Genomic DNA, 27,623 nt, shown 5'->3' with positions numbered 1-27,623 from the left:
AATCTACAGCTGCTGAAACTGATAAAAAAAACTTACAGGGCAGATATAGACACGCCCTGTTTATCGATTGGTCCAAACCTACAGCGACCTAGAAAAAATCACGGACTGCACGAAATAATCATGACGATGTCTGACTCAAAGTTTCACAGGAGGCGATATTGCTGTTTCTTTTAGCTAACGTACTTACGTACATTGACAGTAATTTAGTGAATTTTACTTACTTTTCATAATCAATTTATCAATTAGCTAAAAGAAAGATGTTAAAATAAACATTGGCAATAAAATGCTTTCTTTGATGATTCATTCGGGTTATGAATGTAGCGATCAATGCAGAAAAAATTTACATAACCCGCTAACGCGGGTTATGTATTTTTTCTGCAATGTCGCTACCTTCATATCCCGAATGAATCATCAAAGAAAGCATTTTATTGTTTAAATAACATATTGACATAAATGAGTCGAATATATATGCATACTTTAGTCGAGAACAAAAAGAAATAGACACACGGAAGAAGACATATGATCAGGCCTATGTACGGCGGAGAGCTAATCAATATTTTCTGCTTTGTAAAAAACACATTTTTGTCAATGAAGTAAAACTTCGTTATTCTCTCTTACCTCGAAGTTCAGAGGATTTAATCGAAATTAGTAGTTCTTTTTCAATACAATACAGGTATCATTTATTTATTTTTTTTTATATTATCAAACATTTTTGAATATGCAATTTCACTTGATTTTATTTGATTATGAATAATACAACATATATCCGTTATCTAGTATGCCAAGGAAGTACGTGTTGATAAGTACTTTTAAGCAGGAAGCCAGACTTATAAAAAAAATCTTGACAAGCAAAAGAAAAATAACTATTTGCTAAATTCTATATCTTCTATTAATCATATACATTGAATTGGGCAGATATAATAACACACCTAGAACAGAAAGAATATGTAAAAATTGTACACTTAATAGAATTGAAGATGAAGAACATTTTCTTATCCAATGCAGCAAATTTACAAAAGAAAGAGAGTAACTATTTGATTTAATTTCATCCAAAGCAAAACATTTTACTAGTGTGCAAGATAAACAAAAATTATTTTGGTTTTTAAACTGTGAAGAATTAGATATATTAAACTCTCTTGGTAAATTTTTACAAAAGGCATTCATTTGCCTTAATTTGTATTTCCTAGTCAAATATTGGTTTTTAACTTTTCAATCAGATGATAAACTATTTCAGATTTGTATGTACATTTGTATTTTGACATATATATGTATGGTGTTTAACATAAATATACAGAAGACATTGTATTGAGTGTATAGAAACATACGTATATATATATACCGGTATATATATACTAATTAAATGTTTATGTCTGTCCTAGCTCTTTCAATCATCCAACTCTTTCCCTCTTGTATATGTTTATTGAATGTTTAATGTACATTGGATGTTGTATGTACAATCTTCATGTTGCCCCTTGAGGGCCCTTAATTGGTAAATAAAGAAATTGAAATTGAAATACATGTATACATATATATCCTTTTTTTTTAAATGTCCATTTACATACCCCTCCCCTCCCCCTAAAAATGGCGAGGGTGCAGTTTCTTCAAATTTCATCTTTAATGGTAAATTTGAGAGAAAAAAAATGTCTGTTCCGAGGGCACCCCCCTCCCCCCTTCCACCCGATGCTTCACTTCACTTCAAATGAACTTGCAGGTGGTTTTTATCATATATTTGTAAAATTTGTAGGCGTAATTTTTGTTATTTTTTAAAAATAATATCTTATCCATCTATTTTATATTCGTGCATCTAGAAAGCACACCATATTGGTGTCACAGGCGTTTTTTTTTTTATTTCCGGAGAGAGAATTTTTCGTGTCACGTGACATCCGTCAAAACATAAACAAACATGATCATCATACAAATGAAAGCCGGCGATGTGTCTGTAGAGTGCAGAAAGGACTCATGTAACGACATCAATATATATTAAACTCACACAGAAAATAAATGAAATCTAAAGGTGTGTAAATAATATCATTGTTTCCACTGCTGTGTTTTGAATTAACCCAAGGCTTCGCCAGTCACAAGACTTTCTTAAGCATGCCCTTGATCAGGCAAAAAAATTAGGACATCGTTTTCACGTGACTCTGCTTCACTGCTTGGCTTGACTTTTCAATCAATTGCAGGTGGATTAGGATATGGTCTAATTTAGGCACGTTTTTGATACCTAATTGTGCTGAGGAAATTCTTTAAAAAATGGATTTCGTATGTATAATGCTGTGTATTCAGATATTATAAAGTTTTATAATTGTAGGTACACAATATATTGGTTACAGTCAGTGTGGTTATACACGGAAAAGTTTTATGTGTATCAAACTATTTTATGTTATTAGTGTATTCTATTATTGTATGCTTTAAAGATAATTAATTGTCAAAAAAATTAGATAGGCCTATATGCATGTTTTTTTAACATTGAATACAATGTTGAGCTGATCCTCAAAGTTAAATGTTCATCAAAGTGCAAAGTTATACTCAATAACATATTGAATTGATTGAATTATTGGTCATTCTTGAACCTGTGGTTGTCACTAAATCCACTAAAATTGATTTCCTTGAATATTGATAACATACCTCAATATCACATTCAATTTGATTCCGTTTCAGACTCTCTTTACGTAGTAATGTACTTGTTCACATAAAATAAGACGGTTAATTTATTCATGATATGTGTGTACAGCTGTGAGCATAACCAGGGATTTCACCCCCTTTTTAAAATCAAAAGAGTCTAAATATTGTGTATTACTGGCGTGCAACCAGTTCTCGCCTAGTACCATTTCTCGCCAGTACATTGTGACGTCATTTTATCAACACATAAAATTATATACGAAAAATGATGTCACAGTGTTCTGGCGAGAATTGGAACTCGGCGAGAACTGGACGCACCCCAGTATAATAATTATGATTATATACTGATGGGCTGTTCTGCTCAAAGTTGTACTTTTTGAAATAAACATCGATAACTGACTGCTGAGATAACAGTTAAATAGCGGTATGATTAATCAACAGGTGTCCTCCCCCAGCGTTCCTATGTCTGTTGACACTAACTCCAGCAACGGGGACTCCATTCCTGATGTTGTGGGACATTCCGAGACTAGCGTCCACAGAGTACGACGCTCTGTACAGAACGACGACGGACCATACAAAAGACTCAGCACCTCGCTCAAGATCGACAGCGCTTCCGACTTTGGTTCTGGACGTGCGGATGACGAAGCCAGGGGATTCACACAATCAGAAAATGACATTGAGTCAAATAAAATACATCAAAATTACCTGGTATGTCTGAGGTTTTAAACTAATTACTTTATTGAGTAAAGAGGTTTCATACAAAGTTATTATATTTTGCTACATTTGACATTTGAGGCAGTATATGTTAAATCATATCTGAATCAAGAAGATCGACACATTTATTATGTCTCTGTTTTGAAACTGTGCCCTTGCTCTCTTCACAGTCTGTGTAATTTAGGAATACATTGGTTAAAATGAAATGAATTAAAGTCTTTGTAAAAAGTTCTTATCTGTACTAATTAGAAATCTGCTAGTATGTAGGTGATTTTTCATTTAGAGAAAGTCCTCAATCCATTGTCATGAAATATATCACTCTTTTCTTAGTTTGGATTTAAGAAATGGAAAAGTCATGTGACCACCCGACCTCTATCGACCCGATCAGAGATTGTCCAGAGTCTGTACGCCGATATCAGCGAAGTCAAAGAAATCAATGGTATGCATAAGGATCAATGTTTCGTAATCAATCTGTGAGTAATGTTTTTATGGTAATTTAATACCAAAAAAAAAGGCAGAAAACTCACTAGGGCACTTGACAATTCTCATTCAGTGTCAAATTATCAAACATGTCCGACACCACCTTATGTAGCGATGTCATATGCATAAGCATGTTATCAGAGGTTACTGGCCGATGGAGAGTAATTCTCAACATATCATTAGAACGAGAACTCAAGCTTCACTTTGTCATGCTCTGAGTCCAAAGTTTAAGTGATCATGGGAATTGTTTCATTGTACATGTACATACAAACACTGCATGGTGACACTTTCAGAATGTTTCTATAGTTTGCTGTAGTCAAAAGAGATGCATGTATGAAGTAAGATAAGAATAAGTCCTGTACTTAATAATCATCAACTGATTAAATCTGTAGCCAACATGGCAATGGATGTATCTTTTTAAAGTGCATTTTAACTTCAATAAGTACAAATTACCATACAGATATATTTGTACAGAATGCCTAATGTTCTGGAATGATTGAGTGTTATACACATTGAACATTCTACATCACATTAGATGAGTCAGCATTTTGTCTTCAGTTACTCTGTCTATTTTTTTTGTGTCTTATTAAAGTCTTTTTCACATCTTTTACAAGTATCAGAGGATGCTAAAGAAACAGGTGAGAGGGGAATATCATATACCCACATTGTGCCCCCCTACCCCCTGGAGGTGTATGTTATTGGTATCAAACTGTTGGTATCAAAAGTTTTGAGAGCATGCATGCATGATGTCTGGAGTATTCATATTTTGGAACAAGTTAAAGCCTTTTACTTATAAATGTTTACATTCAGAGCTCAGCATTACTGATCCCATAATATATTGGACTGGTATGTGTGTTAATTGCCTATGATAAGACATACACTAACATATATACATCTTTTATATATGTATCATGCATGTTCAACCCCATAATGGTAATATACATATACTAAAACCTCATATACATATACTAAAACAAAGGGTTCAACAATTACATGTAGTTCCGTATTCTTGTTGGTTTGTTGTTTTTATTAAAACCCCAAAGTCTGGCCATAAAGCTGACATTTTTCATAGTCTCTCACAGAGGATCACTGATATAACCTGAATTCTTCACAAACTAGGGTCCTCCATATCAGGAGATATTGTGTCTCTCCTCCTTTATTAGCAGTAGACTCATTCTCTAATGCATCTATATTTGTGGGAATTTATTCGTGACATTTATTTTCAGTTTCTACCTGTGGTTTTTGGAACGTCCTGTACGCGGTGCTGTTCGGGTGGTGGGTGGCGGTGGTGTACTGTGTGGTTGGAGGATTGATGTATGCCACGGTCATTGGCAAAGACTATGGTAAGCCAGTCCAAAGGACTGATCCATTCAAATTTTCTGAGAAAAACAAATCACCATTTGTTTTCATGCTCTGATTTTCGTCATTTATTTTCAGCTTTCTTCTGCTTCAGGATGGCTCATTATTTTTTGTGGCCATTTGGAAAATTTGTTTACTTGGTAAATATTTGCATCTTATATCCAAGTAGCTAACATTTACTTTTGTAATTAGATAAATAAAAGCATTAGATGTTATATCTGGCATGTAGTTGTTTGAGTGCTAACATGGCGGCATAGTTCTAAAGATTGAACAGTCACACTTAATTCTTTTGACCTTGACCTCCAGGTAAAAGATGACACCGAGGTCACGTCTGCTAAAGTGAGTGCCTCCAACACCCAGGAAACAGAAACGAGTCGTCTTCTGAAGGATTCCTCCGACTCCAACACCAGTGACGTGTATGTCTGTGAGGGATTCTGGGTATGTACAACAACCTTACATTGACATCAAATCATTTTACATGGTAATGAGGATTGAAGATAGTGAATATAGAACTATTGTATGTGACTATGTTGTACATATGTATTACAGAGCTGGGGTGTATCAGTAACTGTGCTGTCAGGGCTGTGGTACATACATGTATATATCTATATTGCTTTACAGGGCCGGGGTGTATCACTATAATGACTATCTATATTGTTTTACAGGGCCGGGGTGTATCACTATAATGACTATCTATATTGTTTTACAGGGACGGGGTGTATCACTATAATGACTATCTATATTGTTTTACAGGGCCGGGGTGTATCACTATAATGACTATCTATATTGTTTTACAGGGCCGGGGTGTATCACTATAATGACTAGCTACCAGGTATATTGTTTTACAGGGTCGGGGTGTATCACTATAATGACTATCTATATTGCTTTACAGGGCCGGAGTGTATCACTATAATGACTATCTATATTGCTTTACAGGGCCGAGGTGTATCACTATAATGACTATTATATATTGCTTTACAGGGCCGGGGTGTATCACTATAATGACTATCTATATTGTTTTACAGGGCTGGGGTGTATCACTATAATGACTATCTAATGTATATTGCTTTACAGGGCCGGGGTGTATCACTATAATGATTATCTATATTATTTTACAGGGCCGGGGTGTATCGTACGTGTGGCTTATTCTAGGACTCCCTCTCATTGTCGTCACACACATTGTTGTCATGTCTGTCACCTGGCTTCTGGTCATCAGCATTGGCATGTCTAAAGTAAGTTAGAGAATGCCTAAAGTAAGTCAGAGAATGCCTAAAGTAAGTCAGAGAATGTCTAAAGTAAGTCAGAGAATGTCTAAAGTAAGTGAAAGAATGTCTAAAGTAAGTTAGAGAATGCCTAAAGTAGGTCAGAGAATGTCTAAAGTAAGTTAGAGAATGTCTAAAGTAAGTTACAGAATGTCTAAAGTAAGTCAGAGAATGTCTAAAGTAAGTGAAAGAATGTCTAAAGTAAGTTAGAGAATGCCTAAAGTAAGTCAGAGAATGTCTAAAGTAAGTGAAAGAATGTCTAAAGTAAGTTAGAGAATGCCTAAAGTAGGTCAGAGAATGTCTAAAGTAAGTTAGAGAATGTCTAAAGTAAGTCACAGAATGTTTAAAGTAAGTTAGAGAATGCCTAAAGTAGGTCAGAGAATGTCTAAAGTAAGTTAGAGAATGTCTAAAGTAAGTTACAGAATGTCTAAAGTAAGTTAGAGAATGTCTAAAGTAAGTGAAAGAATGTCTAAAGTAAGTTAGAGAATGTCTAAAGTAAATTAAAGAATGTCTAAAGTAAGTGAAAGAATGTCTAAAGTAAGTTAAAGAATGTCTAAAGTAAGTCAGAGAATGTCTAAAGTAAGTCAAAGAATGTCTAAAGTAAGTTAGAGAACGTCTAAAGTAAATTAAAGAATGTCTAAAGTAAGTCACAGAATGTCTAAAGTAAGTTAGAGAATGTCTAAAGTAAGTGAAAGAATGTCTAAAGTAAGTTAGAGAATGTCCAAAGTAAATTAAAGAATTTCTAAAGTAAGTTAGAGAATGTCTAATGTAAGTTAAAGAATTAAAGTTTATGTGACTTTTTCTTTGGGATGTAAAGTTCTGTTGGTGTACTTTTAGGTACATTGGCGTACATTACGACAAATCCTGTATCTCCCACCGAATGAGGTGAAGACAGGGGACTCCTTCGTGATGGATCTGGTAGGATATATCCCAAATGTTACTACTAGTCCACAATCAAAGCATGAGATACAGTGCACAGTATTTTTATGATAACAAAAACCTTAAAATCATTAATGTAAATATATCATATTTCATTTCCTCTGGAGAGGGTATGCTAAGTTTCTAAACTTGTGTAAAATTCTCAGTTGTATAATTGTACAATAAAAATATGTTAAAATCAATACTTTAGGTCGAATATATAAGAGAAACCTTCCAGTTTATGTAAACACCTGAGTGATTTCTTCCTCGACCTGTTTGTAGGACACGCGGAGGAGGAAGAAGAAGGGCGAGATCCTGATGTACACACACAATGCGGTCAATCTGTACTACTACAAGTACACGGTAGATGGCATGAACATCATCTTTGTCAGTATCCTTTGTCAGCTCAGCCAACCAGAGGCAACCAAAGGGAAGAAACTCTTCCTAACTTGTAGGGTATCTCCAACACACTCACAAGGAATGCTGTCATTGTAATGTGTTGAAAATATCAATGAATTACTGACTTTTGTTTGATTTATAATGATTTACTCTAGAAACCAATATAAGGAGCTCCTTGTCTCTTGATTTAGAAGTATGCCTCATCAAAATGAATTATATTTTAACGCTGCAAATTTTCTTGTATAGTCCAGGTATATACATGTGTATATAGTCCTTTATATCTATAATATTTTAGCAATCATTACGGCAGTGATTTAACTATGTATTATACATTTGAAGACTTGAGAACTTGATCTTTTTCCTTACCTAATGTCAGATCTCTTATTCTTTGTGATTCTGTCGTTGATTCTTGGATACACAGATCATGAAAATAAGCACTATTCGGGAGTGACGGTAAGACAAACTGAGTGAACACTCTCCACTGAGTTTCTTCATTTATGATGAGAGACAAACATTCTGTATAATTATGTCATTTGTTTAGGTTTTGAGTAGTGTAGATACTAATTATATTCAATTTAATTTATTACAGAAAGTGATTCTTGGTATCCTGGCCATTGTTCCTTTAACTTATTACATAGGAATGGCCATTATCTGGTAAATACCCTGGTCAATGTATTTTTCAGTACATCAGTACTGGGAATTTTGCCTATTGTTTCTGAAAAATGTCATGATATTAAACAGTTAAGATATTTGAGTCTTGTCTGTGTTTACACAAGATGTATATCTGACCTATTTCTGTTTCAGTATATCAGCCCAGAGTAGCTATGCATTGGGGGCGGTGCTGAATGCCACGTGTGGGACTGTGGTAGAAATGATATTGTCTGTGGTAGTCCTAAACAAGGGGAATCAATCAGGCAGTGCTTGTTATGTGGAGCTAGTCAAGTCCAACCTGGCAGGTAAGATTACTGAAATAAAGAAATTCTTATACCTTTATTTAAAATGGAGTAGGCAATGTTCATATGAGGAAAAATTGTGGCTTGGTGATATTTTTTTGGCAAATAGTTGATTTGCTTTATGTGATTGGAAATGTTATTTGAGTGATGGAGTTATGGCTCCTGATGCTCACCTTTTCATTCACCTGCTCTGTCTTTTACCAGGGACCATCATTGGGAGCATCCTTCTTATTCCGGTGAGTCTTCTCTTACTCCTGATCCATGCAATGTTGATTAGTCAGGTTTTCTATACTATGGTGCAAACCATATTTTTTTTATTAATGACAAATTTTTGTGAATGACAGACAAATATATGTTAGGTAAACGTGCACAAAGTTTCCTCTTTTTTAATTCTTGTTTTTTTTTTAATTGGTAAATGACTCTGACTTCCTGGCCAATTCTTGTTTATTGTGGTCGATCCAGATGAAGTGAAGTGAAATTTATTGTGGTGCAAAGAAATTTTATTTTGACACTAGATATATTTGCCTGACCTGAAAACATTTTCTGTGGCTTTTGAACACATTTAAAGGCACACAGAGAACCAAATGCACTTGATGTTAAAAACTGAGAGACTTCGTTTTACAGGTAGATTATTTCTGGCACATGTACTACGTTGTATAATGATACAGAATAGGCAACTATCTACCTGTAAAATGAAGTGTTTTTATGTCAAGTGCTTGTTTGGGGGACCTAGCTATATTAGCTTCATTACCTCTTGATGTACTAACCATCACTGATTACCTCCCTTGACAGGGCCTGTGTATGATACTGGGAGGGATCAAGTTCCACTCCCAGAGGTTTAACCACGCCTCTGCCGGGATATCCTCCCTGCTCCTGTTTGTGGCTGTCTCAGGTAAATCTGGGACTCGATTCTCCGATCCAAAGTTACATATCTGACTTCAGACATTGGGAATTTCTCATCCTATTTCTGTTTTCATTCTTAGATCAATATTATTCTGCTCTAGATCCTTTTGTCATTTCTTTGCATACAAATGAATTACCTACATGTTGAATATTTTGCCTTTCAATTGATATTATAAATTTTACCATATTTCCTAATTTTCATTAATTATGTGTTTAATTACTAATAAAAAAATAGAGGCCTCCTTCTCACATTTCAGTCTCACAGTTAACTTTCTGATTATTAGCATTGTTGTATCGTTATATAGGTGTGTTTGCCCACACTGTATATTGTTATAATGTTATATAGGTGTGTTTGCCCACTCTGTATATTGTTATAATGTTATATAGGTGTGTTTGCCCACTCTGTATATTGTTATAATGTTATATAGGTGTGTTTGCCCACTCTGTATATTGTTATAATGTTATATAGGTGTGTTTGCCCACTCTGTATATTGTTATAATGTTATATAGGTGTGTTTGCTCCCACTCTGTTTGCCCGGATGTTTGGTGACTTGGAGTGTCAGAAGTGTGAGAGTATCATCACCAACTCAACCCCCACCATGAACCAAAGTGTAGAGAGCTACTACCTCCACTGTACCCGCTGTCAGAGTGACCTGGTAAGTGACCAAAAATCGGGTCAGAGTACTACCTCCACTGTACCCGCTGTCAAAGTGACCTGGTAAGTGATCAAAAATCGGGTCAGTATTACCTCCACCGTACCCGCTGTCAGAGCGACCTGGTTAGTGACCAAAAATCGGGTCAGAGTACTACCTCCACTGTACCCGCTGTCAAAATGACCTGTTTAGTGATAAAAAATCGGGTCAGTACTACCTCCACTGTATCCGCTGTCAGAGTGACCTGGTTAGTGACCAAAAATCGGGTCAGAGTACTACCTCCACTGTATCCTGTGTCAAAGTGACCTGGTAAGTGACAAAAAATTGGGTCAGACTACTACCTCCACTGTACTCGCTGTCAGAGTGACCTGGTAAGTGACCAAAATCGGGTCAGAGTACTACCTCCACTGTACCCGCAGTCAGACTGACCTGGTAAGTGACCAAAAATCGGGTCAGAGTACTACCTACACTGTACCCCTTGTCAGAGTGACATGGTAAGTGACCAAAAATTGGGTCAGAGTACTACCTCCACTTTACCGCTGTCAGAGTGACCTGGTAAGTGACCAAAAATTGGGTCAGAGTACTACCTCCACTGTACTCGCTGTCAGAGTGACCTGGTAAGTGACCAAAAATCGGGTCAGAGTACTACCTCCACTGTACCCGCTGTCAGAGTGACCTGGTAAGTGACCAAAAATCAGGTCAGAGTACTACCTCCACTTTACCGCTGTCAGAGTGACCTGGTAAGTGACCAAAAATTGGGTCAGACTACTACCTCCACTGTACTCGCTGTCAGAGTGACCTGGAAAGTGACCAAAATCGGGTCAGAGTACCACCTCCACTGTACCCGCTGTCAGAGTGACCTGGTAAGTGACCAAAAATCAGGTCAGAGTACTACCTCCACTTTACAGCTGTCAGAGTGACCTGGTTAGTGACCAAAATCGGGTCAGAGTACTACCTCAACTGTACCTGCTGTCAGAGTGACCTGGTAAGCTACTAAAATTCAGGTCCGAGCTACTACCTCCACTGTACTCAATGTCACAGTGAGTGACAGTAAGTGATCAAAGATTGGGTCAGGTAGGGGTTCTTAGTCATTGTTTCATTCATTGATTCAATCAATTCAGGAGAGAAATAAAAATCAAGAAAAAGAAATTGAGAACTAAAATTTATCCCAATCTTTCATAAATATCTTCTAAGATTATTTTTGTTATATCTTGATGAGATGGGGAACTCATGGTGATTGATTAAGAATATTATAATAAAACTTAGAAAATATAAATAGAGTTCATAGTAGGGTTATGATTATGGGCTTAACCTTGTGAATGAGGTTGGTTACTATTTTGAATGTGTTCATTGATTGAATTATCTCGCTCTGTAGAGTGGTCTAGATGGAGACATGTCCCTGTACAATCTTCACATCAAACCACTGGTGTACGCTAGTGCCATACTGCTGCCTATAGCGTACATCGTAGGCATGATCTTCTCACTGAAGACACACGCGGCCCAGATCAACGCTGACTACATGAGGAGTCTGGAAGAGGCCAATCACGAAGGTAGAAAATGAAAAGAGCCAAAATAGAAACACAGGCTGAATATCATTGAAAAATATGCAATTTTGTCGGTTGTGACTTTATTTGTGCTTTCTTTGTCCCAGAGACCAGGTAACATATAAAATAAGGTAGACCTGTGTTGCTCTTGTTCGGTCAATCTGTAGCTAAATAGTGTAACTGTTCATTTGTTTAAAGTCAATTTTTATGTATATATCAAGCTCATGAAGGTAAAATGTTCTTAGTTTACAAGATTTCCCCTCCTGTTACAGGACATCAACACAGTGTTCCCATGTGGTCACGCCTCAAAAGCCTGACCATCCTGCTGTGTTCTGCTACCCTGATTGCATTCTGTGCAGAGCTGGTCTCTGACAACATCAAGTCATTCTTCAAATCATCTGGTATATCAGAGGTAAGCCATGGTAGTCCACATCATTGTGTGTGACCATAAATTTAGGATTAACTGCTACCATCTTTTGTTTGTACAGAGTATGTTCTGTTGTACCATTCACAATTTTATTTTCCTTTGCAGTACTTTGTAGGAATTTTAGTCATTGCCATGGTAACTGAACTACCAGAGATAATCAATGGGGCACAATTCTCACTAGAAAATAATGTCAATCTTGGGTAAGTAGTAAATACAGTGATAACATACTTTAGAAACAGTGTTAAAAAAGTGCATTATTTTAATTCTCTGTACCTCTGTTTCAGGATTGAGATCGGGACGAACACGGCTATACAGGTGTGCATGATTCAGGTCCCCATTCTGGTACTGATTGACCTCATTTATGTAAGTCACAGGTGTAACAGACGTAGATCATAATGGTCACTATGTAAGTCACAGGTGTACGGTACCCGCAACGTTATTTTTTACAAGATAAACTATAGAATAGGATTTACGCACGATAGGATAGGATTCATGCACGATAGAACAGTATACACGCACGATACGATAGGATACATGATAGGAAAGGATAAATGATGTTCATGATTAACGTATGATCAGTTTAAACGATCGTCACGATTAACTTGATAATAGCAGAATTTTGAGAAAAAACATGGACGTATTAAGATATACGTGGAATTTCTTGTAATTAACATATGCCGAGTTGTTAATCATCGCTGCATCATTTAGAGAATGTACAACAATGACCAGTTAATTTTTTAAGCAAAAATCATTAGTTAAAATGATCAATAAATTAATTGTATTGTTAACATTGTTTTCATTACCGAACACCGTAGTCGACCACCGTGAACATTTCAGCCCGAGATCAAATAGCCGGTTCAATTAAAATACAACATTTGTTCTAAATAAAAATAAAATCTGTCATAAATACATTTCTTTCTGTATAAAAAAGATGATGCATTAAAAACAAATTATATTGCATACCCTAGCCAATCGTCGAGAACATTTCAGCCAGAAATCAAATATCACACGACAAATAGCGGGTTTAATTAAAATACAACTCTTGTTTTAAGTAAATATAAAATATATCATACATACTTTTTCTGTAAAACAAGAATGCATGAAAAAAACGAATTATATTACATACAAGTTAATGTTCATGCAGGTATACACTCTGTGTACTCGATATACAGGTAAACATGTTACCTTGTTCCCAAGAACTTCGATAGTTTACATTAAGTTTATATTTCCGCACCTTATAGATATGATTTACATTTTATATTGGTTAATTTTGATCTAAAGAATCAGGAAATTAGTATCATAATAGAGTGTTGGATAGGATTTTACATTTCTTGTTCGATAAATTTCGAATACTGCGCTCTGAAAGACTTGCAATATTGAAATAAATTTACTTGCTTATGAAAATGCACGAAGCGATTAACACGATAGGATAAACGGAAAAACTGTTAAAATTGAACGATTAACCTGATAGGATTAACACACGATAGAATAGCATTAACGCATGTTAGAACAATATACAAGCACGATACGATAGGATTGATACACGATACGATAGGATAGAATTGTAAAAAATAATGTTGGCGGTACTGTAACAGATGTAGATCGTAATGGTCACTGTGTAAGTCACAGGTGTAACAGGTGTAGATCATAACGGGTAGATCACTATGTAAGTCACAGGTGTGAAAGGTATATCACTTTATAAGTCATAGGTGTGATAGTGATAAAGCACTAGTCAAATCACTATGAACGCTGCAAATATTATAGTACATGTAGTAAGCAATATAGTTGATTCCATATGTAGGTCACAGGTGTGATAGAAGTAGAGCATTAGTCATTTCACTATGTAAGTCATTATGCTAGAACAGTGCAATCAGATCAATGAGTTCTTAACAGCATGAAGATAGAATTTTTACAGAATACAATATTGATTTATATTATAGAATAATTTTGTGGTTTACATGACTTATTATTTTTTTTAGCCATTTAACCTGGTGATGGTGTTTAACGACGTACACCTGTATGCTGTCATATTCTCCGTGGTCGTCATCAACTATACCTTTCAAGATGGGAAAAGTGATTATTTCCAAGGTTTGTTATGTTGTTTTGCTTATGTTTTAACATATTTAACACATACAGTAAGTCTTGTTTTTTTTAAGACAACTACCCCTAGGCTTATTCTCTAACCCCATGAATGTTTCTATAAGCATTGGTAACTATAATAATCCAGGATTTGTTTTTAGTTTGACTACTTTTATTTTCTTATCTTTCTCACTTCAATTCAATAAATTTACTTGAGTCAGTACAATGTTCAATAATACTTATTTAAAAAGTTTTTAATGAAATACAACGTGTAGTTAAATGATAAATTTCTAATAGGTAGTAATGTGGTAAAAAAAGCTCAGTTAAACAAAAAGCTGCAACATTCATGCAAAGTTGTTGTCTTTGTGTTCTCTCTCATTAAAAAGTTATGATTTAATTCATTTATCTTCATTGATTTTTTCTCAGTGTTTACTTTGTGTTTTTTTTGTTTACAGGTTCTGCATTATTCATTATCTACATAGTGATCCTGTGTATGTATTACTTTATGCCTATACCTGAACAGGTAAAATGTACATAAAGGTCAAAACTGTACATGAAGGATAAACCTGAGCATGTCCGACTTACCTTAACATGTGAGATGTGTAGGTGGAATATACCTGAACCTGTTGGATAGGCATTAAAAAGTGAGGCAAACTGGATCAGGAGAGGTACCTGATTATGCATTTTATACATGTATACCTCAACAGATGAAACCTGATCTGGGGATTTTATACCTGGGCAGGTTGGAATTACCTGATCAGAAATGGACTTATGGAAATTTACAGATATATGTGGTACTGTGCTGGTGTTTTTACATTTGGCATTTAATTTTAAGGAGGCCGATTTGGGTTATTTTGTGTATAAATTACAATAGTAAGCTCTTCATTTTTTTACTATGTAATTTACACCAGCTCTAGTTTATTTTTGAAGTTTCAAAAAAGTCTACCATCTGGTTCTTTTAAGGGGCCGTCTCAAAATACAAGAACATTTACTGTAGGAATATGTAGGAAATTGTCATTTTTCAAACTTGAAGCAGATTAAAAAAAATACTACAATAGCGATTTTCCTCAAATTATGAAATGTAATTAATAATAAAGTTTTCTACCTTATCTGTAAAAAAAAAACTAAATTCTAACGTCTGGTTTTTTGAAGGGGTCATCTCAAAATGCACCAAATTTTGCCATATATTTGGAGTATTTCAAATGTAGATTGGTACTGTGACAATGGATTCATTCAAAAATTTAGAATAATAACCCTGATGATAGCATTATTCTGTATGTAAAATTCCAAAGGCATATAGGTTTAACTTTTTCTTTTATGTTATTTCTTATAACATACTCCATTTTATCATAAGGTCATTATAGCACTATGATAACGCTCATCAACCAAACAATGGAAAATTGTTTAAAAAATAAAATTTTCCTGAAAAAATTGAAATATATAATCTGTTTTTTTGTTAATTGTGTTCAAAGGATATCGAAAAAAAAAATCATAAACGGTTTAAAAAAGCTGTATTTTACTAGAAATTAAAGTCGGCCTCCTTATATCTTTTTGACCAATTTAATTTTGGTCTACAAATGTCACTATGTTGGTATTTACTTATGTTTGCTGTTTGTTAATTTTTTGTACAACTTATTATACACAGAGGTTTAGTTTATGTTGAATTTTATTTTTATGATCATAAGAGAATTAACTTTATTACTTTGATATTACAATTTCATTGCATTTACTACATTGATCTGATACAAGCTAATAATAGCTATGCAACCTGTATTTATTTTTGTTTGAAGTTTATGTACTTTGCCTATTTATAAAACACCCCTTTTTCAGAAATTTGTGGCTCATGATTAAGTATGTATTTTACAAATGTTTAAGAGTGCTTTGATTTTAGAATTTTTATCAGTTATACCAGAGACATTTTTTTATAATATCAGCATCTTGTTAATCCTTTCTCAGCCATAACGCATTAAAAGCCTACCTCAGGATTTTATGATATAGGGTCTGCAGTGTTGTAGAAAAAATGGTTCTAGACTATATTCTGTCAGCAGTGTAGTTGTATAATGGTTTTGTAGGAAGGTTCTGTGTTGTATTGGGACTCCATGGTGTAGTGTATATTGAGAGTAAAGCATTCTGTACTCTACTGGAACTTTTTCAGTATGCATGTTCTGTGCTCTGTTGGGAGACAGTGTTGAAGTTGAAGGTTCTGTGCTGCATTGGATAGAAGTTGTGCAGTAGGTACTAGATACTGTGCAAATATTTGAGATCTGTGCTACATTGGAACTTAATGTTTAAGGCTGTGTGTTATGTGTTATATTTGGAGTCATTGTTGTAGTATGAGTTTTCTGTGTCAAATACTCAGAAGTTGTTATAAAATGGTTTGTGCTGTTTTGAATTTAAGTTTTGTTTTATGTGCGTTCTGCATTACATGAAAGTCATTTTTGTAGCAGTTGAGTTCTACGCTATATGTGGACTCAACATTTTAGTATATAGGTTTTGACACATTCAAAATTATAGTTTGTTGGTTTTCTGTTCTATTAGGATGCAGAGGTTGTTATAATTTGGTTTGTGCTGTATTGAATGTAAGTGTTATGTATGTAGGTTGTGTGCTACATATGAAGTCAGTGTTTTATGTGTGTTCTGGGCTATATTGTGAGTCAGTATTGTAGTATGTAGGTTGTGTGCTATGTTAGAAGCCAGTATAGCAATATGTGGGTTCTCTACTGTATTGTGAGTTAGTGTGGTAATGTATGGTTTCTGTGCTATATTGTGAGTTAGTGTGGTAATGTATGGTTTCTGTGCTATATTGTGAGTTAGTGTGGTAATGTGTGGTTTCTGTGCTATATTGTGAGTTAGTGTGGTAATGTATGGTTTCTGTGCTATATTGTGAGTTAGTGTGGTAATGTATGGTTTCTGTGCTATATTGTGAGTTAGTGTGGTAATGTATGGTTTCTGTGCTATATTGTGAGTTAGTGTGGTAATGTGTGGTTTCTGTGCTATATTGTGAGTTAGTGTGGTAATGTATGGTTTCTGTGCTATATTGTGAGTTAGTGTGGTAATGTGTGGTTTCTGTGCTATGTTAGAAGCCAGTATTGCAATATGTGGTTTCTGTGCTATATTGTGAGTTAGTGTGGTAATGTGTGGTTTCTGTGCTATATTGTGAGTTAGTGTGGTAATGTGTGGTTTCTTTGCTATATTGTGAGTCTTTATTAAGTACATCAGTGTGATGAGAGAAAGAAAGAATGAGAGAGAGAGAGAGAAAGAGAGAGAGAGAGAGAGAGTTGGAAGGTCCAAATCAAATATAAGATAACTGTCTGAAGAGATGCACACATACATATCTGTAAAAGCTGTGAGCTGGACTCTAAGATTGCGCTTGTTACTTGAACATCGTGATTAGTACTAATTACGGTTTATGGTATTATGTAATCTTGGAAAATGATGCGGCTCATGCAATATATGGGTGATAGGAAGGCTTGGAAAGTTGTTTAACTGAATTATGCAATAAATGGAAAAGCCATTTATTGTTAAAAGAGGATTCGTTTGTCATGGGGGGGGGGGGGGGGGGTCGAATACCGAAAGTCAGAGTACTGAGTCATTGAGTACTGTAATCGCATACAAATGACATGGTGCGTCTCATTGTACCTTGCATTGAGCTTTACGCAGCAAGGTTTTTGAAAACGAATACTTTAGATCTATGTGTATTAATTAGGTATATAAGTGTAAGTAAAGGTCACTGTTCACAGACCGTCTACCTGTTTTTATTCTGTGTTCTTACAACTGATGTGATCTGTTGTTTCGTTGTTGTTGTATTTTGGTGATGACGTCATCGATCTAAGCATCGTAAGATTCTGACATATTTTGCGTTTATTCTTCCAAATATTTATTTGTTTATTTCATTTTTATAATGTATATTGTATTTTTTAACGCTATTTGTGATTTGTGTTTAAAACATCATTGCAATATCTGGATATGATATCACATGTATATCTTATACAGTTTATATAAGAATCTGAAAAAAAATCGTTCTGTTTTTAGTTTTGTACATATACTTGTAATAAAATAAAAACAAAAGTCGCTGATGCCGATTTTTTTAAATAGCATTGCTTTAGAAACCCAGAGAGAGAGAGAGAGAGAGAGAGAGAGAGAGAGAGAGAGAGAGAGAGAGAGAGAGAGAGAGAGAGAGAGAGAGAGAGAGTATTTGCATCGTGATTGCTTTAGAAGAAAGCCAATAGTTGTTTTCGTTTTAACTGCGTTGATTACATTCATATTTAGTTTCAAATACCCCCCCCCTTTTCAAACACTGCAATACAAAAAAAACCCCTCGATATTGTTTATATTTTGTTATTAATTTATCGATACAATCGCACAATTGACACCTAATTCATCATTTTGATAAGCAAGTTTAGCCCACAACAAAATGTAAATGAGATCTCAATAATGACCGTGATGAATGGTGCACTCTTCATAACCCTAAACGTCGACTCATACAAACCTGTCTGTGTCTGTTCATTTGTATAACCTGCTTTATGTTAATGAAACACAATATCAAAAATTGCGGGAAAAGTAATCAGGTGTAGTTTCTTATCATGCGAACCAAAAATGCAAGGCAGGCCGCGAACAAAAGAAAAACAGTCTATTTCAGTGGAGTGTTTGTTTTTGTTGATTGAGTCAGTGATGCACAGACATCGGTTCTAGCAACGTTTATAACACAGCGCTGTATCATTGGAGTGCGGCGTACATCTTAAAATTACGGCGATAACAGAGCAGTTGGGAGTTTCCAAAGCAGGTTTAATAACAGTGTGTAGACTTCTTTTCAACAAGTGGATCGATCCTGTGTGTGTTTGCCCCACCTTGTAACCTTGAAAGCCGAAGGAAATTAAAGGTGTTTCGGTTATAAACCTGTCCACCTTCCTTTGGGAGTTTAATAACCATGACTTCAATAAGAGAAGGAAGGGCTGAATCCAAGGCAGGAAGATTCGACAGGAAGAGGAAACAGCAGCGGATAAAGCGCTACCGGTCGGACGGGTTCGTGGTGGGTCTGGACCTGAACAACTCCGAGGATGAACTGGACGCTCCGGACGGAAGTTCCGACGCCGTCAACTTCCTGTCTTGGCTCCGGAACCCCAGCCTCCAGAACCTGGTCAAGCTCCGGAAGAGCATCAAGCACAATGACAGCGACTGGATGATGGAGTACCTGGAGTATGATGGTCTGGGACTGCTGTTCCAGTGCCTGAAGAACCTCAGTTCCCGGGAAAGTTTCCATCTGTCGGAGATGGTGCTGAGGTTGGAGTGTATCATGTGTATCCGGGAAGTGGTCAACTCCCAGACCGGCCTGGACTGTCTGCTGAAGACAAAGGGACGCAAGGACAACATATTCGGCAGGAGGTTTGCCTCGGGTACTACTTACGATTACTTACCTTATATTGCCTTAAGTTAGATTTGTATTTATAAATATGATAGAGAATGTGTGAGTTGGTTGTAAGACTGTATAGATACAAAAGAGAAGCTAGAACAGACAGTTGAAGATATGTGCCTTCAGTGCGGTAACCCGCGCATACACGCATTCCAATTCACAATCACTTGCTTTCAGGGCCCTTAAACATTTTAATAAGCTACCTAGTTAACGTAGATTTAATCACTTCCGAGATATTCAAAAGGGCAATTCTTGCTGATAAGGCACCATCCTTAGTTTAATAAGTTCTACATACATGTACAGTCTCTCTCTCTCTCTCTCTCTCTCTCTCTCTCTCTCTCTCTCTCTCTCTCTCTCTCTCTCTCTCTCTCTCTCTCTCTCTCTCTCTCTCGTACACTGGAACAGTATTTAAATTGTGCCCACGCGTACACATTGTTACATAAGTAATTAAGGTATCTCCAGTCATGCAGAGTAGTGCATGCAAAAAAAACAAAGAATTCACGCTTCTTTCATCTGTCTCTCCACTTACACAAGACAAGACATCACACGTCTCTCTAGATTACGCGGTACACACACCCTACCTCTTAATATTACTCTCAAACGTTATGCGTAAATGCATAAATAAACATTATACATAAATTGTGATGAATATTACCGTAACACCGTAAACATTGGCATTCAATCTTTGAGTCATGCAAATATAATGCTTTTAATGATTAATGTGACTTCTAACTGCACAAAATCCGCTTCTAGAGACAGATCGCAGGAACTAAATAAGATAACATTTGCTTTACCACTTTCATCTTTAGACTTCGTGGAGAACTCAATATATTGTATTAAAGACGATGTGATGATAGTCATCATCATCATCATCATCATCAAAATTAATTCTCGTCATACCAATATCATAAAAGCAGTTTGCTCTATATAGAGATATTATTGTAATACAAAAAAATGAACAGTTTAAGAAGTCAATTTCATTGAAATTATTCAACAACTGTTTTTCGCAACCCTGATTTAAATCACAGATAATCGCTCTGTTTATCCATTAATTTATACAAAACCTGACTGTATAAATCCTTAAAGGCTTGTTTAACATTGCTACAGAATAAAAAGTAAAACTGATATAGCTGCAAGTCACATGAGTCGCCTTAAAGTGCACGTGAAGTCACGTGTAGACATTGACATGCAGACGAGAAGTCATTCAGTGACTGTATACCGCTTATTTTTGAGCGATTTGATTTTTATGGTCGTTTCCAGCACTGCGTGATTCCATCATTACGGGTTACATGCAAATATTTGATAGACTATAAGAGAGAGAGAGAGAGAGAGAGAGAGAGAGAGAGAGAGAGAGAGAGAGAGAGAGAGAGAGAGAGAGAGAGAGAGAGAGAGCTGTATGTATATAACCTATGTATATGTATGTACACGCACCTGCCAAGTGTTAAGCAGGCAATTTACCGGCCATTAAATCATTCATCGACATGGAAAGAGGTTCAAGTCATTAACAGGTCATCAAAACAAAAACAAGTTTATGTGAATTTTAAGACCCATTCCTATCTGTTAGTAAAAATGTTAGACCTGAATGAGCTTAGTATTCTCGTAGCTTAATGTCTATTTTGTGTTCTCAGCTATTTTCCATTTAACATTGGAAAGTAACAGTGAAACCACTCTTTTACTAATTTGGCTGTCATAATAAAAAAAAAACCTGAATCCTAACTTAAACTGATGATAAACATGGAACCCCCTTCTCCCAAACAAAATAAAACAAAAACCAGGCAAAAGCACACATTCCCCTATTCTCTTTTGAGAAGTGGACAGGCATAGCCTACATCCATGGATGTAGGCTAATGCCTGTCCACTTCTCAAAAGAGAATAACATTCCCCATTTTTTAATTAATATTGTGTGTTTTCAAAATTGTTGACTGATCGGTGTCATTGACCAAGCAGATTCGGTGACGTCCGGATTAATTTCTAAAAATTGCAGACCGATGTTTTTCTCGTCTCTAGGAATCAAACAACAACAAAATAACTGTACAAATGCACTTTTCGTTTCTTATCTCAAAATTTCCGACTGCAAAAGAAAAATAACCTGACAGGTTCTATAAAATCTCCTACTTTTCATCTATTTTTAACGTCAGTGAAACTTTGATGGCGAATATTCAACTATTTCTTGTTTTGACTCTGTACAGCTCTGGAGAACAAGAACCTGATGGTGAAGATGCAGATATTTGAGCTGCTGTCTGCCCTGTGTGTCTACTCTAGGGAGGGATTCTACCTCACCCTGGACGCCCTGGAGACATACCGCGTACGTATAAACAGAGGGACCACACCCACTTACGGCACATTGTCACAGGGGAGATAAATATAAATCGCCGTTTGTCAAAAACATACAGCTAGTAAACCTGTTATTGCATAAACTTTTACACAAGGAGAACTTTACAACAGCAGTAATAAATTAATTTAAAAAAGCGACGGTCTAACGGTTGTCGAAGATTTATTAAAGATTTTTTTTATCAGCCAGTAAAGCATATCAAAGAGGGGTGACTGAGAATTATAATTTCAACAAATTACATTTAACCAAAAGAAAAACAAGAAACAAACCAAAATACAAACCAAACAATGTACTGTTATGTTTTGTTTTCAATTCATGTTAAGACCTATTGCATTTGCTTAGTTAATTTTTTCTCGGCCATTTCCTTATCTTTTCTTTATCGTCGTTATTTAACGGTTCTTTGTTAGACATGGCGGAAGTTGCCCTACCGCTTCAGCCTGCTGGTCAACGAGCTACGGTCCGCCAACCTGGTGACGTACCGCACCACCCTGATGGCGCTGGTTAATGCCGTGGTGGTGGCCAACGAGGGCCTCCAGGAGAGGGTTAGGATCAGGAACGACTTCGTATGTACGTCATCAACCCATGCAACCAAGGTCCATTCTGGAAGTCCTCAATATTTAGTTTACATGTGTTCTGTTTTATACTTGTGGTATAATGGCAGGCATAGATGATAACAATTATCATCAATTTATTACGAATAAGTAAAGCAAAGAGGAAATATTTAGATTTTCAACATAATTAATAAACATTGATTAAAAAAAGGGGGTGGCTTCAACACAGAGACTTAAGCAAGTCTAAGATAATTCAGTAATGAAACTAAAACATTTAATCCTAAACAATAAATGTGACGTTCCTTTTCGGTTTCGTTTTCACAATTGAGTTTTTTAAATCGTAAGTGTTTATATGTGTTTTGATTGAAGACATCGGCATACTGGACACGATCTCGACCCTGCGAGAGGAGGGGGACCCCGACCTGAACTTACAATGTGATATCTTTGAGGAGGAGCTGACAGCCGACTCCGAGGCCATGGAGGAACAGAGGAAGGCGGCCAGCGTAGATATGAGCGACCCCGAGGCTCTGTTCAAGGCCATCCTCTCACGGGTGTGTATATATTGACATCTGCTATGATGATGATGATATTGATGATGATGATGATGATGATGATGATGATGACGATGATGATGATGATGATGATTACTTAATCAAGTACTATAGAATCTATTTTTCCTCGAGATTGAAGAGCGACCTCTGCCTGCGAGTATTAATGGCAAGCGAATACAAAACGAACTTCTAGATACAATAAATTACTTACTCACAGAAATCATTCTTTGCAAAATATGGTCGGAATGATGATCCCTGATGACAGTTATGATAATCTGCTACTGACGATGATGGTTCTAATGATAATGATCAGTTGATAGAAATCATTTCAATGATTCTGACAATAAATGATTTACTGATACTGTTTTTGATCTTTCTCTTGTAGGTTGATAATTCACCATTGTGTTCATCCTTTCTCAGTGTTCTGTACAACATTTTCCTGATAGACACAAGTCAGGCTCGCAGGTCTGTTGTATTTTTCTTCGTTTAATTGGACTCAGTCTTTCAAAGTAGCTAGACATGTATTATAACAAAGCTTTCTGTCTTTTGAAGTGAACAGATCTGGAATTCCATAGAGAGACTCGTACAGCAGGTGACACAGACAGACACACAAGGAACTAGATCCACCGTCCGGAGAGAGTCCTCCCTCCATCTAACGTCTACAATACACATAGAGAGCAAGGAACACAAAGGCACTCAGACAGAGTGGGACACAACAACAGCTCCCCACCACGGGGGTCTGCTCCGTGGCAAGAGTTTATCTACAGAGTCCAAACACACGATATCAGACAGACTGACACAAGCAACCGCCCAATACAGGACTAGTGGCACATCGTCTGTGAACTCACTGGAATCAGGCGCTATCATCACGGCACCACCGCCCCCTCCCCCACCCCCGCCGGCTCCAGGCGCACCTGCTCCACCTCCGCCACCCCCTCCTCCCCCAGGGGTAGGTGGGCCTCCCCCACCTCCGCCCCCTCCTCCAGGCCCCGGAGGGATCCATCCGCCACCTGCTCCTCCTTGCCCAGGTGGAGTACCACCACCCCCGCCACCCCCTGGGGGCATGCCTTTACCACCTGGGGCGCCCCCGGCGCCTGGAGTGGCAGCAAAAGCAGCAGAGCCTCTCCCACCCCCGATCAGTACCCCAGAGCCACACTGTAAACTCAGACATATCACGTGGAATAAGATACCCAATGTTGCATTCCACAGTAAGTCGGTTTCCATTTTCAAGTTGAATCCTCTTCCATGTCATCTATTCATAAGTAATCCTGTGTAACTCCTTTATATTTTGTTTGTAGAGGAGAGTGTGTGGGGAGACGTGCTCAAAATGCCGGACAAAATAAAGGTAGACTACTCTGAGCTGGAGCGGCTTTTCGCCGACAAAGAACGCGTTGCTGTTAGGCAGGAGTTACAAGTAGACCAGAAGAAGACTCTGATGAAGAGGTTGTCCTCCTCCAACGAGGCACGTAAACGATTCAATGTTGTTTAGTCACAGATACTAGTTAATCAGGCTTTACAAAATATGCTTAGACATCTCATACGGAAGTTTGTCTTTTTTGTGCAGGTAACGCTGTTGGATCCAAAGAAAAGCATGAATGTGAACATCTTCCTGAAACAGTTCCGGAAGTCTATAGAGGTGATCATTGACCTGCTGAGGGCGGGGGACCCGCGGGCATTCGGTGTGGAGAAACTGAAAGGACTGTCCAAGGTTCTCCCACAGACAGACGAGGTGGGTGTTGCAGGCGATTCATTGCCATCACCCAGTATGGCCGTGGTTCACCCGATTCTCTGTAATCATTCAATGGGTCCGATGAATGTTTTAACTTTGTTATAGTCTCTTTCAGAAGAAGAGTTCAATAAAAAAATATAGAAAAAAATTAAGATTTTAAGATGAAATAAATGGATTTTGAGGTAATTTATGGTTAAAGAAATCATATCTGAAATATTAAGGTAGATGTGATGGGTAAATTGTTGACCATCCGGCCTCCTTAAGTTTCATGTATTGGAGAAGGAAACTGTTATTTACGAGTTTTCTCCATTGTTTGGCAGATCGAACTCATTCAGCACTATGACGGGAGTATAGGAAAACTGGGAGAGGCCGAGAAGTTCTACCACTACCTGATTCAGCTCCCAAACTTCCAGTTCCGGATCGAGGCCATGATCCTTAAGGGGGACTTCAATGCCCAGCTGGGCGCCATCAGACCGAACTTCCAAGTCCTACACACGCTGTGTCGGCGACTGTTTGACAACCATTCCCTCAAGACGTTCCTCCGATATGTCCTGCACACGGGGAACTTTCTGAACAAGGTGAATATTTCATCAACTCTAAATTACTTACATTTCTCAAAGGTAAGTATGATTTTGGTGATGTAAGAATCCAAAACACTCACAGATAGTATTTTATTTAGTTAGGGAATTTTGTTTGACGAAATGGGATGAAGAGATTTAGATCGTATTTAACTTGATAATTATTTTTGAGATATAAACCATCAAAGAAAATAAACTGGAAACTTCTAATTTAGAAGTAAAAACCGTTTGAAATATTAAGGTTAGTATATTTAAAAACCTCAATGCGGTTTAAATGTACTGTTACAGTAGTAGTATCTGGTCTTTTTTTATTTTTTGGTCGAACTTTTGATAGGAGTTCTTACAATATACATACATGTATTCTTGTATTTTTTTACTTAACAAAATTACAATCATACTGGTTCGTTAAAATATATAAAACATTCAATGATCAACATTTATCTTGAATTTATTTGAGTTTTAATGTTTCTCCAGGGCAGTGGTTCCGGTAACGCGCTCGGGATCCGGATCAGTTCTCTGGAGAAGTTGATGAACACTAAGTCCACGACCTCCAAACGGACCCTGCTCCACTACTTGGTGGAGACGGCGGAGGACAAGGATCCGGATGCTCTGGCCTTTGTGGACACGCTGCTGGAACCTCTTCAGAAGGCCTCAAGGTAATCGTCCATTGGCTGGTTCTCAATTAATTCTGTAATGGGATCGGTTTTATTTTATATATTGCATGTACATCTTTGATTTAAAAATGTCTTCTACAAAATTCATAGGTGCACTTTTTTTATATAAATAAATAATTTTATGTAATAAAGGTTTACAATGGAGGGTATTACAGTGGAGTTTAATCAGCTGAGGAAGCTTGTACATCGACTGAAGCGTCAGTGTGATCACGTGGAGGATGACGTGAAGTCTCAGTTTACAGAGTTTCTGGAGGTAGGGGGCGCTGCTACGATATAGGAAATACTTTACACCAGGACAAATGTTTATTAATTATTCAAATTAGTCATACATATACATGAAATGAACTCAAATTTGAAATTGGTTCCACTGCTGACTATGATTTTGATTTGCAGGAAGCCGACGCGGACCTGGAAGAAACCCAGGATGTGATCGAGCGGATACGGAAGCAGGCCACTCGCCTGGCGCAACACTTCTGTGAGAACGAAAAAACATTCAACCTGGACGAATTTCTGTCCACGTTCAGGCAATTTTGTGAAAAAGTCAAAGCCTGTCAACAGGTTTGTTTACGAGTATCATTACTCTATTTATATTTACGCATGTAATTTCTTAATTTTGATGATTTAGGCCAGACTCCTTATCATTAAACTTGATTTTTAAGGTGAAGGTGGGGCATTGATAATAAAGATAAATAAATAATAAATACAAAGCAAATTATTTTTTCAGGAGTTAGAAACTCAACGTCAGAAGGAAGAAACAGAGGAAAAAAGACGCAAAGCGCAAGAGGACAAAGTAGACCGTAGAAAAGGTTTCGTTATTATATCAATGATTTTTATCTTTCCTATCTAGACATAATGTTTGTAATTTTTGCTTAGTAATACGTGTTGAGGTTCTGTATGAGTTTGGCCTTGTTATATTGCAGTTTGTTTTAATCCCTCCACAAAAACTGAGGACAGAAAGATAGTGGACAACATTGTTGACGAGATCCGCCGGGGGAAGGTGCTGAGGAGGCTGTCCCTCCGGAAAAAGAACAATGTGACGGGAGGGGTGGGCAACGGCTGTTAGAGAGAGAGAGAGAGAGAGAGAGAGAGAGAGAGAGAGAGAGAGAGAGAGAGAGAGAGACAGACAGACAGACAGACAGACAGACAGACAGACAGACTACTTTAATTATGCTAATTTATTCTTTTTGTGTCAGTTGGTTAATTTAAAATAAATTTATCCTAAAAACATCAAGGCTTGAAAATTTGTTTTGTTTAGCAGCTCAATAACAGTCAAAGCAGACTTTGGCCACTTTCGCCGTCATTTAGTTCATATCTTATAACCATTGTTCTGTATCTGTATTAAGATTTAATTTTATAAACTTGCGGTTGTTATGGAGACGTATGTAATGCATTCGGGGTGGATGTTATTCGCGAGCGGAAATTCCCGACAAGTTGCAATTGTAGTAAAGTAATTGCGTGGACCCTGAGGTCCACGCAGAAAATATATAA

At 36.8% G+C, this 27,623-nt stretch overlaps 2 protein-coding genes across 5 annotated transcripts; both read left to right on the top strand.

The window, feature by feature from the left end:
• Nucleotides 1-539: 539 nt before the first annotated feature.
• On the top strand, nt 540-18,380 carry LOC105346875 (uncharacterized). Of its 4 annotated transcripts, none has more exons than XM_066074484.1 (22): nt 540-673; nt 3,061-3,327; nt 3,664-3,772; nt 4,428-4,451; nt 5,040-5,156; nt 5,251-5,312; nt 5,479-5,610; nt 6,291-6,404; nt 7,272-7,352; nt 7,635-7,743; nt 8,128-8,204; nt 8,341-8,405; nt 8,556-8,707; nt 8,909-8,940; nt 9,497-9,596; nt 10,118-10,263; nt 11,636-11,810; nt 12,077-12,216; nt 12,337-12,431; nt 12,516-12,594; nt 14,211-14,319; nt 14,766-18,380. In XM_066074484.1, the coding sequence occupies exons 2-22, from the start codon at nt 3,082-3,084 to the stop codon at nt 14,846-14,848; spliced, it is 2,247 nt and encodes a 748-aa protein (XP_065930556.1). In that variant the 5' UTR covers nt 540-673; nt 3,061-3,081; the 3' UTR covers nt 14,849-18,380. The 4 variants fall into 4 exon arrangements, with proteins under 4 accessions (XP_065930556.1, XP_065930555.1, XP_065930553.1 ...); XM_066074483.1 differs by lacking the exon at nt 540-673 and adding an exon at nt 1,881-2,014; XM_066074481.1 differs by lacking the exon at nt 540-673 and adding an exon at nt 2,021-2,259.
• Nucleotides 18,381-18,867: 487 nt separating this feature from the next.
• LOC105346839 (inverted formin-2) lies at nt 18,868-27,362 on the top strand. The gene is made up of 14 exons (XM_011455565.4): nt 18,868-19,703; nt 21,910-22,025; nt 22,460-22,619; nt 22,973-23,154; nt 23,540-23,619; nt 23,707-24,362; nt 24,453-24,616; nt 24,719-24,883; nt 25,204-25,461; nt 25,936-26,117; nt 26,268-26,388; nt 26,529-26,693; nt 26,860-26,941; nt 27,056-27,362. Exons 1-14 carry the CDS (start codon nt 19,238-19,240, stop codon nt 27,196-27,198), a joined length of 2,940 nt encoding a protein of 979 aa, XP_011453867.3. The 5' UTR covers nt 18,868-19,237; the 3' UTR covers nt 27,199-27,362.
• The last annotated feature ends 261 nt before the right edge of the window (nt 27,363-27,623 follow it).

This window comes from Magallana gigas, chromosome 2 (assembly GCF_963853765.1).
Source record: "Magallana gigas chromosome 2, xbMagGiga1.1, whole genome shotgun sequence".
Lineage (NCBI taxonomy): Eukaryota > Metazoa > Mollusca > Bivalvia > Ostreida > Ostreidae > Magallana > Magallana gigas.
This window is presented reverse-complemented; position numbering and strand designations above follow the sequence as displayed.

Bases quoted from the DNA above. Each gene is read 5' to 3' on its own strand.
- LOC105346875 (XM_066074481.1), top strand. The intron at 3,773-4,427 runs GTATGCATAAGG...ATCTTTTACAAG, and splicing joins CGAAGTCAAAGAAATCAATG to TATCAGAGGATGCTAAAGAA. The intron at 10,264-11,635 runs GTAAGTGACCAA...CTCGCTCTGTAG, and splicing joins CCCGCTGTCAGAGTGACCTG to AGTGGTCTAGATGGAGACAT.
- LOC105346839 (XM_011455565.4), top strand. From the start codon at position 19,238: ATGACTTCAATAAGAGAAGGAAGGGCTGAATCCAAGGCAGGAAGATTC. The intron at 24,617-24,718 runs GCACGTAAACGA...TTTTTTGTGCAG, and splicing joins GGTTGTCCTCCTCCAACGAG to GTAACGCTGTTGGATCCAAA. The intron at 24,884-25,203 runs GTGGGTGTTGCA...ATTGTTTGGCAG, and splicing joins TTCTCCCACAGACAGACGAG to ATCGAACTCATTCAGCACTA.